General features: G+C 36.4%; 1 protein-coding gene across 1 annotated transcript in view; it reads left to right on the forward strand.

Annotated features, from left to right (window-relative positions):
- Positions 1–15,000, forward strand: part of LOC144973875 (uncharacterized) — a 56,688-nt gene that overhangs the window by 20,079 nt on the left and 21,609 nt on the right. The window contains exons 9-19 of the mRNA XM_078916764.1: positions 141–317; positions 1,169–1,207; positions 2,275–2,454; positions 3,317–3,493; positions 6,031–6,234; positions 8,253–8,371; positions 8,650–8,785; positions 10,484–10,683; positions 11,280–11,370; positions 12,549–12,720; positions 14,587–14,762. Coding sequence (XP_078772890.1) covers positions 141–317; positions 1,169–1,207; positions 2,275–2,454; positions 3,317–3,493; positions 6,031–6,234; positions 8,253–8,371; positions 8,650–8,785; positions 10,484–10,683; positions 11,280–11,370; positions 12,549–12,720; positions 14,587–14,762 — 1,671 coding nt within the window. The remainder of the gene's footprint in view (positions 1–140; positions 318–1,168; positions 1,208–2,274; positions 2,455–3,316; positions 3,494–6,030; positions 6,235–8,252; positions 8,372–8,649; positions 8,786–10,483; positions 10,684–11,279; positions 11,371–12,548; positions 12,721–14,586; positions 14,763–15,000) is intronic.

The raw sequence follows: 15,000 nt of genomic DNA on the forward strand, positions 1-15,000 counted from the left end.
CAATGATGAGCAAATCTAAGTGAGACAGCAATCCACGGGTTATTTGATGATATTGACTTATAAAATCTAACTTTAATTTTGTCTTTTCAAAGATACCTCAATATCACTTCAATTTTTGTCTTCTTTGGCTTTGTCCATAGTTGACGTTTCTACTGAAAAAAATCGTGAACGATCCCAAATTCGATTGGTCAAGCATAGCGTTGCTACAGATCGATGACCTGATGCCCCTTCTTCCTACATCTTTACTGGAAAATATCACAGATCAGGATTTGATGAAATACTGGGCTCATAAAGAGGCTACTTTTGACTATCCTATGGTAAGTTAATTTTTTAACTTCTCCTGTACTGGAAGCTTGGGTCTACATTCGTTTGTTAGCCAGCCTCGTTGTGGTCCCCACGGTAGTCCTAGAGAGAGGGGCGCATGGTTGGTACTAAGTTTGAAAACCATATTTTTGTGTGGCTGGATAGCTCAGTTGGTTGTGCGACCTCTCGCTGTCCTCTCTGTCCCGGCCAGGCGGAGGGTGTCATCGTTTCAATTAGATCCTGAATTAGGCACTGACCCCGTGACTTTTTATTCTGTTTTCATCTGGCAATTCTCAATACCCTATTTTTTTCTCATCATTATCGATACAAGTGGCCGCTCCACACTTTTTCTGAGGTCTACAGTATTGTGCACTAAAATAACATGATATAAATATATATATATATATATATATATATATATATATATATACATATATATATATATATATATATATATATATATATATATATATATATTCCATTTTGGCCAGAAAACGTTTACTTCACATTTCCAGGGATGGAGATGTACCCTACTAGTCAAAAAGTCTCAAACAAAATTTTCTTCTAATACCAAAGTGAATACTAAACGATTTTGTTTGTAAATTCTGTCCAAAGGCTACGAGAACCACATGTCGATATTAGGATTATTCATCGTATATATATATATATATATATATATATATATATATATATATATATATATATATATAATTATTAGGCTATTAGTTATAGCTGGCATGAGTATATCCTATTTTTTTTCAATCATTTTAAGTTTTTCGATATCATTTCCAATAAGCGTTCAAATTGACTTTAGCAACATAGCCTATATCAATATATTAATCAAATTATCTAAATTTTATTTCAGGCCAAAGCGATTATGAAGAGACTCAAAGAGGATTTCAATGTAAGTCCATTAAATTGGAGAACAACAGTAAACCGCCAAAATATTTTAGCAAATTAAATTAAATTAAATAAATTCGTAAGATTATGTAATATAAATATAAGATGAATTTTGTATATGTCGACATAATTAAACCTAAATTTAGTTACTAACCGAGATAAACTTCAGTTAAATCGAAGTGTTATAAACAATACAACTTTGTGTTAGACGAAATATTCAAGTATGTGTGCAGTTTTTAATTATATGAGAGTTAATGTATATTATATATATATATATATTTATATATATATATATATATATGTGTGTGTGTGTGTGTGTGTGTGTGTGTGCGTATCTGTGTGTGTGTGTGTGTGTTTATTATCATTGATTAATTTTGTCTGTAACAAAAACGGTATGTTCAAAGTAATATATTTTGTAAATACAAATTAGTGGGAAATGACTTATAAATAAAATATAAATATCTTAGATGTACAATATGAGAATGTGAATTGACCTGTTTCGTTGCCCGTTGGACTGGTACTCGTCAGATCTCTCAAAATCTTCCGAGATTAAACAAAATGCTTTATGATTTATTTATGTTGTTCAATTTAGAAAATTGGATCTTGGCTCTCTTACCCCATGAAAAATGATATCAGGACCTTTAAAGATACCCAAAAGACTGCCATGAAAATACCATCACCTCTTTTCTTACGAATAGGCGTCATTGACAGTAGGCCGAATACTAGATTTGATTGAGCCAGTCGCTTTGCATGAATGAATAGAAGAGGAAGTAGAGGATGGAAAAAAGTAGTAGTAGTAGTAGTAGTAGTAGTAGTAGTAGTAGAAGTAGTAGTAGTAGTAGTAGTAGTAGTAGTGGTAGTAGTAGTAGTAGTAGTAGTAGTAGAAGAAGAAGAGGAGGAGGAGGAGAAGGAGAAGGAGGATGAAGATGAGGAGGAGGGGAAGGAGGAGGATGAGGAGGAAATACTAAGAAATTATTGAAGTCAAGCTGAAAACAGGGTCGCTCTTTCAAACCAAGACGCAATGCTTTGTTGAAGATTTCTTTCAATACATAACGTTTGCATTATTTCCAGTTCAAGGCCTTCACCTGTAGAGAGATGGGAATATTACAAGAGGGAATTTTGACATTGACCGGGAAAGACTTGGACGTGATTCCTCTTCCCGTCTTTAGTAAATGTGCCTCCCATTATCTCCATTTTCTAGACGACAATTGCCACTACAACCCACGAGTCTGCAACTATATCTGGACCCTGGTTTGTATACAAATTAGATTTGGTTGTTTTTATAATAATATACTCGAATATGACAGCATGTCCGATACAGATTAAACAAATGTTTGAATCTTAGAAATGGTGTCACTGACTGCGGCTATTACTGGAGTTAAAATCAAACATTCGAATTTAGAAAGTGAACGTCAGTTAAGAAATTCACAAACACACACACACACACACACACACACACACACACACACATATATATATATATATATATATTATATATAGGCCTATATGATTTTATTTTTTTTACAGGTTATTTTCTCGGAATCAATGTTTTATTAAAAGGTAAAAGTGAAATTTGCACTCAACTCACCAAAGATGTTGAATTTCAAGGTTATGATTTATAGCAGTGAAAATTTAATCTTGGAGATAGTTGCATTTAACCGTCTAAAATTCACCTTCATTTGACTAACTCTGTATTGGTTGTGCGATGTGTTATTACATCGCCTCAATGAGTAAATAAATACTTTTGTACATTAGAAGAATATAGTTTTATCGTATATATTATAAATATAAAGAAGTAAGCACAGCAATTAAGTTCAGTGTTATCAACCTTTTTGTGTCCTAGTATATAGCGAAAGTCAGAGGGGATTCGTATAAAAATGATTGTAATTCTCAACATTAAATTCCTTTTGTTATAAATACCATGGATGCTTTTGCTTGACAGCACTTTAAAAACTGTAATTCTGACACTGTAATAATAATTTTTGACCTTTGTTTTTTTATTTTTTTTTATTTAGAAACAGTAGAAATTATTGTATTTTTAAAATGAAATACAAAACATTAATTTGAAAAGTTATTTATTTATTTTCTATCAATCGTCTTTGTAATTCCTTAGATCAAAAAGTCTGGGAAAGAAACCAAAACGCCAATCTTTGATTTGATGCAAAACATGACGGGTGAATTTGTGGAGGAATTTGTTCCGACCAAAGACATACAGGATATAGAAATAGATGACGAGGATGATGACGAGGATTTGGCTGATCTCAGCGATGTCCACACAGATGGCAAGCGTGTAAGTGACGTCAAATAGAATTTAATTGCGTCTGTCGCCTTGATACGCCATTGATGTTATGTGTTTAGGTAAAATAATCTCAACATCCGCCAGCTGGGTATAACGTACCAACACATAAATCTACGTGCTTAAACGTTGAAACTCTGATTGATACAATTTAGTGAGAACTATTCATAAAAAGGACTGGCTAAAAACAATAACAAAGAGCTGAGTGACCCCAATCATGTTTTTTTCTATTATGTAGGGTGACTTAGATGGCACATTTGTCAGACTTAGTCTAATTTTTTTTCTTCTCTCTTTTATTGAAATGAATTCCAAAAATAAAAAAATTCACATTTCAATTCAATTTAACTTAATTGTTGTTCTCATCAGGTTTTTTTTGGGGGGGAGGATGGGTCACATTTGTGATTTGCCATAATCCTTTATAGCGCAATATCCACTAAACATGATCAAAGCGCTTTACAAGGGGTCCTAGCCAACAGCATCACGGAACATGTAGAATGAGACATGATACCTGATAGGCGATATTACATTTTTTTCCGACAGAGACAACGCTAATAATCATTTGTAACCCGGTATTTTAACCTGGTATAGTGCCTGATTGTGTCAAATGCCGAAATTTGAATTTTGATTACAAATTAACGATACATTTCACTCGAACTTTAATGTACTTAAGGAATAAGTATGTAAATCTTACCCAAAAAAACCCCTACTAATTTAGACTTTGGATTTAGCAGAGAGCATAAAATCCATGCGAGGCGAATGGTATCAGTGGTAACCTATTGTCGACTATGTGGTCTTATGATATCGCACTCGCTTTCGGATCGGAAGGTCCTGGGTTCGAACCTCGCTCGGCACATAGTTGAGTCCTTGGAAAAGTATCTTCACTAACAGTCTCTCACAGTACTCGGGTATAAAATGAATACCTAGCCGTTAACAGCGTTGTCTCTGTCGGAAAAAATGTAATATCGCCTAACAGGCGTCATGTCTCGTTCTGCATGTTACGTGATGCTGTTGGCTAGGGACCCCCTGTAAAGCGCTTTGAGCATGTTTAATGGATATTTCCCTATAAAAAAGCCCAAGCTTTATTGTCTCAAAACGATATTATTTTGGGATCATCCAAATGTCAAAAAGTGATATCAAATCTTAGATAACAAGACATTTTAGAGTTAAGTTTTTGTTCTCTAAAGAAAATATGTCGATTGTCTTTAAGAAAACAAGTATATCTAATCCACGTTTTGTTTTATATTTTACTTTAATTTCAATGTGTTTAACTCACTCAATCCTGCCTGGAGATTTTTGCTCCTTTTCAAAATCCGAGAAAATATTAAAAATTATAATGTACATAGATAGTTTTATTCAACTATCATTAACATGCAAAAACTAAAAACATTAGCTTTGATACTACGCCTATAATTTGTCTCAGAAAAATGTAATAAATGGGCACGGGGTAAAAGTAACCCCGGTTATACTACGGATATATTCGTTGTTAGGGTTGAGTGAGTTAATATTTATTCAATCATTCCAGTCGACATGCACTTGTTTGCAGGACTAAAAGCCCAATTTATTACGGGCTCATTATTCTAATGAAATTTTTAAAAAGATGCAACATCTTGTCCATTACAACAATGTTAAACAAGACCCATAATTGCGTTCGGGTGTCAGACTTGGATATATAATATGTACTCGCCGATTTCGGTATAATACCATTTTGAAACGATGGGTATTAATAAGTTTTTTTATCTTACAAAGCAGAGTCTTATCCCAATCATACGCTTTTCATACTTGTCACTATTAAGGGTGTTTATATGAGGAGGTTGCATTAATAAACTGCTTAGTCTATTTTTTTGTCATGTAATTATTGAGTAAAAGAGGAAAATATTTGAATTCTTCCTGAGTGTTTTGATTTTTAAGATTTTCCCAATGCACCCAATAGGTAGAGCGAGGAAGTCAGACTGAAAATGAAGATCCTAACATCCTGTATTTTTCCCACTGCAATATATGGATGCGAGACATGGTCTATAACCAAAGAATCAGAAAAGAGAATAACCGCCTTCGAAATGAAATGCTATAGAAAAATCTTACGCATCCCGTGGACAAACAAAGAAAGCAATGCAAACATCATGAAAACACTAGGACTAAAAAAGTCCCTGCTAATGAGTAAGATAAAAAAGCTGAAACCCAATTACTTTGGGCACCTGAAAAGACACGACACACTAGAGAGAGATGTACTGGAGGGCATGGCGGAGGGCAAAAGAGGCAGAGGAAGACCACAAAGAAGATGGCAACAGGATATACAGGAATGGCTCAACAACGGCGTGACGGAATGTGGCAGATGGGCACAAGACAGAGACTTCTTCCGAAGGACTGTGTGGGAGGCTACGTCCAAGTGATATGCCACAGAGAGAGAGAGAGAGAGAGAGAGAGAGATCCAATAGGTTGAAAGAGAGTGCTCACCCATTTTCCATCTGGCTGTTATTTAGCTATCAGGTTTTGAAAGTTTCATTAAATAAAAAATCCATCTCATTCCTCCACAGGCAAAAGCCCTATTCCGCAGGGTTAGACATAAATATGGCAATATGACAACACAATATCGGAATATGACTCGCAATCAAAACGCTGTCAAACTCTTTGGCAAAGGCGCGACGGTGGAAGACCTCCAGAATCTACCAGAGGACGAGTCTTTGATGGATGTGCTCCCGGAAATCGCATCGGACGTCGGAAAAGGCAACAGAAAAAAGGTATTCATTGTTTAGAGGTCTCTCAATCTAAATTTAAATCAGTACAATTATTTACTATACACAGACGTATATGTCAGATTTTATTTTCTTGACCAAGAACTATGCCTTCATCTGAACCGCACTATCCTCTCATCTCACATTTGTCTTTGGTTTCTTACGCACATGGCCAAACAATGACAACATCCTTCTTTTGACAATAGCAAGCTAAGGTTCTTGGGAGCCTGCCCAATTTAAGCATTCACATTCTCGTTGGTCTTATGGCCTTTCTCCCTGTAATTCCCAGCAGTCTACGCATGCTTTGTATTGTAATATCTGGACTTTTATAGTTGTTTAGGCAGTCAAGAGTCCAGCTCTCTCATTCATATATACAACCTCAAGGGCTTGTACAGTTTGAGTTTGGTAGAAATGGTGATGCATTTGTTCTTCTAGATATTATCCAGCTTTGATAAGGCAGAGTTTGCTTTTGATGTGACCATCATCAGATGTTAGTGTGACGTCTAGTTAATTTCTAGTCTCATCGTCATTAAATGTTGTCTTGTCTTGTGTCTTGTGCTGTGAATTTGCATCTTGCTCTTTTTTTTACGACTAATCTCCATTCCGTGCGCTTCTGTTGCCTTTGTAAACCTGTTTATGAGTTCTTGGGCTTCTTTGTTACTGCCTGCAAAGAGGTCGATGTCTTCAGCAAATAGGAGGCTCGTGATCGTTTTCCCTCTCATAGAGACGATGCATTGAAAGTCTTGTAATCTGTCATTGAGGATAGTTTCCAAGTACAGATTGAAATGGAGCGGGAACAGTAGGCACCCTTGTCTGACTCCAACTGTTGTTTTAAATGATTCTCCAATGTTGTTGAGGAGCACTGCACTACTGGTTGTGTCACAGAGTGCTTCTATAGTTTGTAGAAGGCCTCCTTCTATGTACATTCAGATTACAATTATGCCAGAAATCCTCATGCCAGACTCTTTAAAATGTCGATTTGATGACTATAAAATTGTGAAAGAGGACCTTTGATATTGAAGGTGCTTCTACATCAGCAGGTAATAATTTTTCAACTGTGCTCATTCCTGGTCGGAACCTGCTTGTTCTTCTTATTAGCGTTCCTCGGCTTCTTTATTTTCCAGACGATTTTGTAATACCCTTAGCATGGCTTTACTGAAATGTTATAACGATATATTTGATACGTCTCGTGAATTTGCTATTATATCGGAATAATAGATCAATATATTTTGTTAAAATTTTAAGAATTATGAAATTTAAATATTTTTAAAGTTTATCAATCGAAATGAAAAAAGTCCATTCTGCTCAATAAAGGTATTTATTTTCCCCTCAAATTTTATAAGCTAAGCATATAGCTCAGTTTTAAGCATGAAATGAAAACGACGTCTACTTATTCGTAGGTCTGATAGCTCAAACTGTTATGGTCTCTTTGTGCGGCTATGTGCCCTTGTGGTATAACACTCGCTTTTGGATCGGAATTCTGGGTTCGAGCCTCGCTCGGCGCATAGTTGAGTCCTTGGAAAAGGCTCTTTATTGACATTCTTTCACCGTACTCAGGTGTAAAATGAGTACTTGGCCGTTTACAGTGTTGTCTCTGTCCGAAAAATTGTAATATCGCCTGTTGGACCCCTTGTAAAGAGCTTTGACACCTGAGCACGTTTAGTGGGTATTGCGCAATATAAAAGCTCAATTTTTTAAAAAATGTAATGGAAATACTCTCAAACCAACGCAAACGTTGTCCATTGCAACAATGCTAAATCAAGGCCATAATTGCATTCGATTATAAGACCAGCAAATAATATGTGAACGGCGGGTTAAACCTTATTTAATACGACTGTAAAATGAATGAAATACAATCCGCTTCCGCCTATTCATTCCCAAGGGAAACATTTGTCTTTCGGGTCTATTCCAAGGTAAGATTGAGAACACCCAGTCCTCATCCTCTTTGCAGCGACATATAAGTCGCAAATCATGCCAGAGAGTTTTAGTAAATCACATTTATATTTTTTTTATTCCTGATTCAGACTTCCGTGATGTACGACAAACTCCACAATGTGTTAGGAATGGACAAGATGACGGAGGATGATATTTGTATCGAGGAAGAAATGGAGGAGGACTTCGCTCCTCTCTTCACACAGGCAAGGTAATGGCATGTCATAGGATTATCTCAAGGAAGTGATTGATGATGATGATGATGATGATGGTGATGATGATGATGATGATGATGATGATGATGATGATGATGATGATGATGATGGTGATGATGATGATGATGATGGATGATGATGACGATGATGATGATGGTGGTGATCATGGTGACGACGACGACGATGATGATAATGATGATAATAATAAAAACAGTCATGAATGAAATAACACATTCTAACATCTCTATATTTAAATTTTATATCGAAACCATAGCAAAGATGACCTTGACAAGTTAAACCCTAAAAGCAAGAAAGGCATTTTACGATCGATTGGAGGAAAAAAGGAATATGTTCAGCAAATGACCAGGCCTAAACTACGCTCCTTTTTCAAAGTCCAATACAATTCCACGGTAAAGGCGATTATTCTTCCTTTTTTAAACTTATTTCTTTCGTTTTTTTCTTTCTATCAGTTTCTTTCTTTTCTTTGTTTTTCTTTTTTTCTTCTTTCTCTCTTTCTCTCTCTCTCTCTCTCTCTCTCTCGCTCTCTCTCTCCCTCTCTCTCTCTCTCTCTCTCTCTCTCTCTCTTGTTTTCCTCTTTCACACTTTCTTTTTTTTCCTTTCGTACTCTCTTGGTTCTTTCTAATGTTTCTTTTTTGTTTCCGTTTTTCTATTTTTCTTTTTCCTTCGCTTTTCTTTCCTTTCTCACCTTTTTTTGCTTTCAGTTTTTTCCCCATTTCTTTCTCTTTTTCTTCTCTTCCCACTTTTTTCTTTTCTTTTTCTACAATATACAATTAAATAAATTGTGCAATATTGCATTAATGCGTGACATTGTTAACAAATTTCTGACCAGAACAATGTGTCTTGTACAATACTTAACTCAACTGAGGTAGGCAGTGGTTGGGCATTTGGATAAGAATAAGTACAAAAACGACACCTACTGTAGGGAATGAACTTATTTTGTCCTATATAGTCTTCTGGGATTTTACGTGAAGCACCGGGAAGAGCAATGGACATGGGGACATCCATGAACATGTGCTAGATATATTTTGATATTTATTTATTGTATTTTATTCCTGTATAACGACAACAATAACAGATCATTTTCCATAAATAATTAGACCAAGTCCTGTACGAAGGTACGTTCAAGCGTTTCTTTCATCTTATGAAAATATACAGACATATGGGGCATATCCCGGTTTTTGTAGCGTTAAACGGACAGTAATGATTGCTGACCATATTTTGACAGGACGCTGCTAGTTCTTCAATAAATTTCTACGAGATCTAACTACCCAGCCTATGTCATCACTTTTGGGTGAACAAAGGCATCAGAAAATGCATTGATTGACTCTACTGGAGATCAAAATTGGTCTCTTGTCTTATGAACGAAATGCTCGACCGATTGAGCAGTCATATAAAATAATATTTACTGACTATAGAATACATCAAATCCGCATGACGAGGGAGGGGGGAATGGGGGAGGGGTGGGGAGGGAGGAAGAAGGCGCGACAGTTCAGTTGGTCAAGCACTCCCTTCAAAGGCAAACTGACAGATATTGATCCCTGGTACAGTCGACATTCATTTTTTCTGACTCCCCCTCCCCCTGTCCACTTATGAGTCATTGGGTAGCTGTGGTTGTTAGATCTGGCGAGAAAGTACTTTGCCATAGGCTAAAGTCCTATCAAGGGGTGGCAAGCAATTGCTAATTGTGCGGCTATGTGGTCTTGTGGTATGAGACTCCCTTTTCTTCGCTCGGCGCATAGTTGAGTCCTTGGAAAAGGTTCTTTACTCACTGTCTCTCACCGTACTCATGTGTAAAATGAGTACCTGGCCGTAACAGCGTCTCCTCTGTCCGAAAAAAATTACAATATCGCATAAGAGGCGTCATGTCCCGTCCTAAATGTTAAGTGTCGCTGTTGGCCAGGGTCCCCTTGTAAAGCGCTTTGAACACTTTTAGTGGATATTGCGCTATATAAAAGCTCAATTTTATTATAATGTCTGTTTAACGCTATGGGGAGAGGATAACCTCCGACGTCTTGTGCCGTACGGCTCTGAAGGACTACTCAACACAGAGACATGGACATGATTTTGGTGTTCTTTTTATTCAACAGGGATTAAATGGATCTGATCAGATCACCCCTGATGAAATAGAAAAGGTTGGTCCTCATTTGTTCTGTGGCATGACAAAAGATGAAGCTGTAAAATTGAGGAACGATTCACTGTTTACCTACATCGAGATGCTTGCACAGTGTGATCAGCTAGACCAGGAAACCAGAGGAGAACTGGCATCCAAATACACAGAAGCTCATGGGTCAGTGATTTAGGCATAACAATGTCATCTCTCATTATTCTTCCGTAATCCGAAAAAAAGAAGTTTTGACAATTTTGGCCAGTAAACTCGTACTTTCAATATCTATCGATTAAAATGACCTTCATCTTATTAAATCTCCAAAACCTGGGACTTCCTTAAGGTCTCAGTTTTGAGATTTCTTTTTTACAAGATGAGGATTATGCGATTTGGACGCCTCTGCCTCTTCTTTTATCCTCTGTGTGAGATCACTCCACCTTCCTCGGTCTTCTGCCATAGACGAAGGTCTTCCCCTGGATTTATTTCATGTTGACATTTTATGTGTCTGAGCGAGGTCCTTGCTTAACACAGTTCACTCACCAGACTCAATGGAAAAGAAATAGTGATAGCGAGTTACAGATTTATGCTTGACAAAAAGTAAAAAAATCGCCAACAACTGGGGTCGGCGGGAGTCGATCGTGATTCACATGGTTTGGCCAAGGTGAAACATAAAATACCATTTGAACATAATACAATTATGTGTGCCAGTACGAAACATACAAAGAGCTATGTGTATTTTTCTGTTGTTAATAAAATTCTTCTCTTTTTCTCTGTCGCAGCGGTCTGAAGAAGATGTTAAAATCGCCAACCCAACTGAAGAAAATGGGATCTCTGCTGTCTTATATCGACGTGGATGTTGATCTCACTAAGGTAGAGAACTGTTTATAATAATAATAATAATAATAATAATAATAATAATAATAATAATAATAATAATAATAATAATAATAATATATTTTTATTGTTCATAAATATGGCAATTTGTGATTTAATTGCACTTGTTATAACGTTATATAACTATAACATTGAACAGATATTTCACTCCTACTGATATTTTCTCTCTCTCTCTCTCTCTCTCTCTCTCTTTCTCTCTTTCTTTCTTTCTTTCTTTCACGCGTGCGATATACACAACATAAACATATTCATTTCGTTTTCAATTTGTTACAATTATCCTTGTCCTAAACATTGGTGGTCTCTACAATAGATAGATGCGCGCCCGAGGTGTACATAGATACTTATGGGCCTAGTTTAACATTGTTGCAATGGACATTTTGTATTTTTGCGCCTTCAAAAAAATATTTCCATTACAACAACGAGCCCATAAGGAATTGGATTATCAGACGTACAAATAAGTGCACGTCGGGCGCGCCCTAAAACACAACTTGTCCTCGGGGTCACGTCTCTATAACATTTCAATTTAAGAAAAAGAGAATTAAAAATCACCTTCTATATATGGACATGGTGTTTCTATATCCATTTTCGTATATGCTAATATGAGCTCTACTTGTGTAAGTTCTATTTAACTAAATTGTTGAAAAGTCGAAACGTTGTATAGGAAAAAAACCGTGAGCATTTCTTATAGCTCAATATTCACCAAATGCTCCAAAGCGCGTTAAACGGGGTTCTTTACAATAAATTAATTGACGTTTTGTTTCCTGGCCAGTTATCCGTCCATAATAAGTAAAAGTTATGCTTATAAACCCCCTTTTTAGGCTAGCTCTTGGCACCAGAAATCTCGTTTTCAAGAATTAATCTTTATTAAGTACTCGGAATGGAGTCGAAAATTGGTAGTTCTACGGAATATTCGTAGTAGCTGGCAGGTCTGTTTAAACAGTTTAACCTTAAATTTCATATTCCATATTGTTTTAACTTAACATTCACTTTCCGTCATCCGATTAACTCCGAAATATTACCGGATTGAAATGATGGTAAATATTTGAAAATTAAAATTATACGTAATAGTTGAAAACAGTAACAGAAATTCAGTTTCGCAGTTAGAATTGTGTTAAAAGGATTTCGCGAGACTCATGCACATGTTTTGTTTACAGAAAGAGAAAGAAAAGTTGAAAATAGTCTCAGATGAGGTCCGGGGCAAATTCTCAGAGCGACAGAATAGACTCAAAGAACGAAACAGCCGAGATGTTCCAGACGAGGAGAAGGAAGCTGAGAAGCATCAGCGATCAACGTTCAACAAGAAGCTAATTCAACTGACTTCTAAAAGTAAGGACTCTTTGAGTTTATCAAATTTATAAATTAAGGAGCAGGCACTGATGTAAGATAATGGTCTGAAAAAGTGTTTATGAAACAGTGCAAAACAATGCATTAAAAAAAAGAATCTCCAAAAATCAGTTTTCCTCGACTGGTTTTTTGGGATGGTTTTATATTGTGTTTATCTTTCTTTCCTTGTTTGGCACTGTTTCATACTCTCCTTTTCAGATTTTTGACTCTTTGAGTGCCTGAGAAAAATTTACTTAAGGTAGATAATTAAATGATTCATTACTTCTGTAATTACCATAATATGTTGATATCGTGTCCAAAGATAAATGACAACTGTAAAATTCTCAATATGATTTTTGAAATAACAATTACAATGATGATGATGATGATGATGATGATGATGATGATGATGATGATGTTGATGATGATGATGATGATTACGATGACGATGATGATTATTATGATGATGGTGACGATAAAGAGGATGGTGGTGGTGGTAGTGTTGTGGTGGTGGTTGTGATTATATTAACTACAAAAAACAAAAACAAAACAACAACGCTAACAGCAACACCAACAACGACAGTGATGCTGTTCTATGACAATAAGGGACAAATGACTCGGGTGTTCTTGTGTGCAAGATGCCCATGTTAACAGAATCTTGTATTGAGAATCGATTTGAAAAGTCCAATAATTGACAACAATAAAATATATTATCCAAGAAAATTATAATCCTGAATGCCACAGTAGCTTGGTTTCCTCATTGACAGAATATCTTCATCCATAGAAATAAATGCGTATCCTGCGTATCATGGGGTAGCGTGGCTCAGATTTCGACTACCGACCACGTTCTGTGGCTTTGAACAATTCACCTCGCCTTAGCTCACTTTGCGACCCTGCACTGCGGCTGACGCCTGGGTTATTCCAGTCTTCCCTTGGAAAAGACCCTAAAGACAAATTTCCCCTTGGTGATGAATAAAAGGAATTATTTTTTTTCTTTAGTTTTTATTTTTAATATTGAGCTATTGTGGTATGACACTCGCTTTCGGATCGGAAGGTCCTGGGTTCCAGCCTCGCTCAGCACATAGTTGAATCCTTGGAAAAGGCCCTTTACTCACATTCTCTCACCGTACTCAGGTGTAAAATGAATACTTGACCGTTAACAACTCTGTCTCTGTCGGAAAAAAAAAATTAATTTTGCCTAACAGGCGTCACATTCCGTCCTAATGTTAAATGTTGCTGTTGGCCAGGGATCCATTGTAAAGCGCTTTGAGCACGTTTAGTGGATATTGCGCTATAGAAAAGCTCAATTAAAAAAATAATATTTTAAAATTTTATTTTAATACCAATGTGGTAATCGTCTCAAAATGGAATTGGGTCGAGGTGAAACCGTTATGCTTTAAGTTGAATTTTAAGCTCGACTTTAAGATTTTGATCACAGTAAATAATATGTTCATGGCAGAGAATGCGTTTTATTTTCTAACCTTCAAATAGATAAGATTTTAGATTCCTGATTATTTTTAGTTGAAAAATGCAATCTTTTCAATCGCGACAGAGATAAACAATGAGAAATTATTTGTTTAAAACCGACGTGCGCATATTCGCAGGTCTGATATTCATAATTATGGGCTCATTGTTATAATGGAAATCTACAAAAATGACGCAAAATATTGTCAATATAAAATAGGCAATTTTAAACTAGGTCCATAAGTGGGTTGGTTCGGATGTCAGACCTGCATATATGTACAAGTCGTTTAAAACCAATTACTAGTTAGGAAGAGGATGCCATTAAATGTTTAGAACAATAATCTAAACGCCCAGACACTTTTAGACACACAGAAAGTACTAATCCTCTCATATTTTTTTTTACAGATGATGAAGGTATTGATTGCAGTACCCTGCACAAATTTGACGGAGAAATTGAATTTCTGGAAACTGATGAATTAAAAAAGATGAAATCATCGGACTTTGAGGACTGTATGGAAGAGTTCCACAGAGCTCAGTGGGACAAATCGCAGCTGAAGGAGATCGGAACCAAACTGAAGAAGGTTTGTAAATAGCACAAGTCGGATAAGATGGGTAAAACCGATTATTACACACACTGGAGCAGCGTGGCTCTGCGGTACGGTCTTTGCTCCGTACCCGGCAGATACCGAGTTCGATCACCCGCCGCTGCGCTGTGTGGCCTTGAACAAGTCACCTCGCCCTAGCTCAATTTGCGGCGCTGCACTGCGGCTGACGCCTGGGTTATTCCAGTCTTCCCTTGGAGTAGACCCTAGAGAAAAA

This window comes from Berghia stephanieae, chromosome 5 (genome assembly GCF_034508935.2).
Source record: "Berghia stephanieae isolate SIO BIC M18660-M18661 chromosome 5, UCSD_Bste_1.3, whole genome shotgun sequence".
In the NCBI taxonomy this organism is placed as follows: domain Eukaryota; kingdom Metazoa; phylum Mollusca; class Gastropoda; order Nudibranchia; family Aeolidiidae; genus Berghia; species Berghia stephanieae.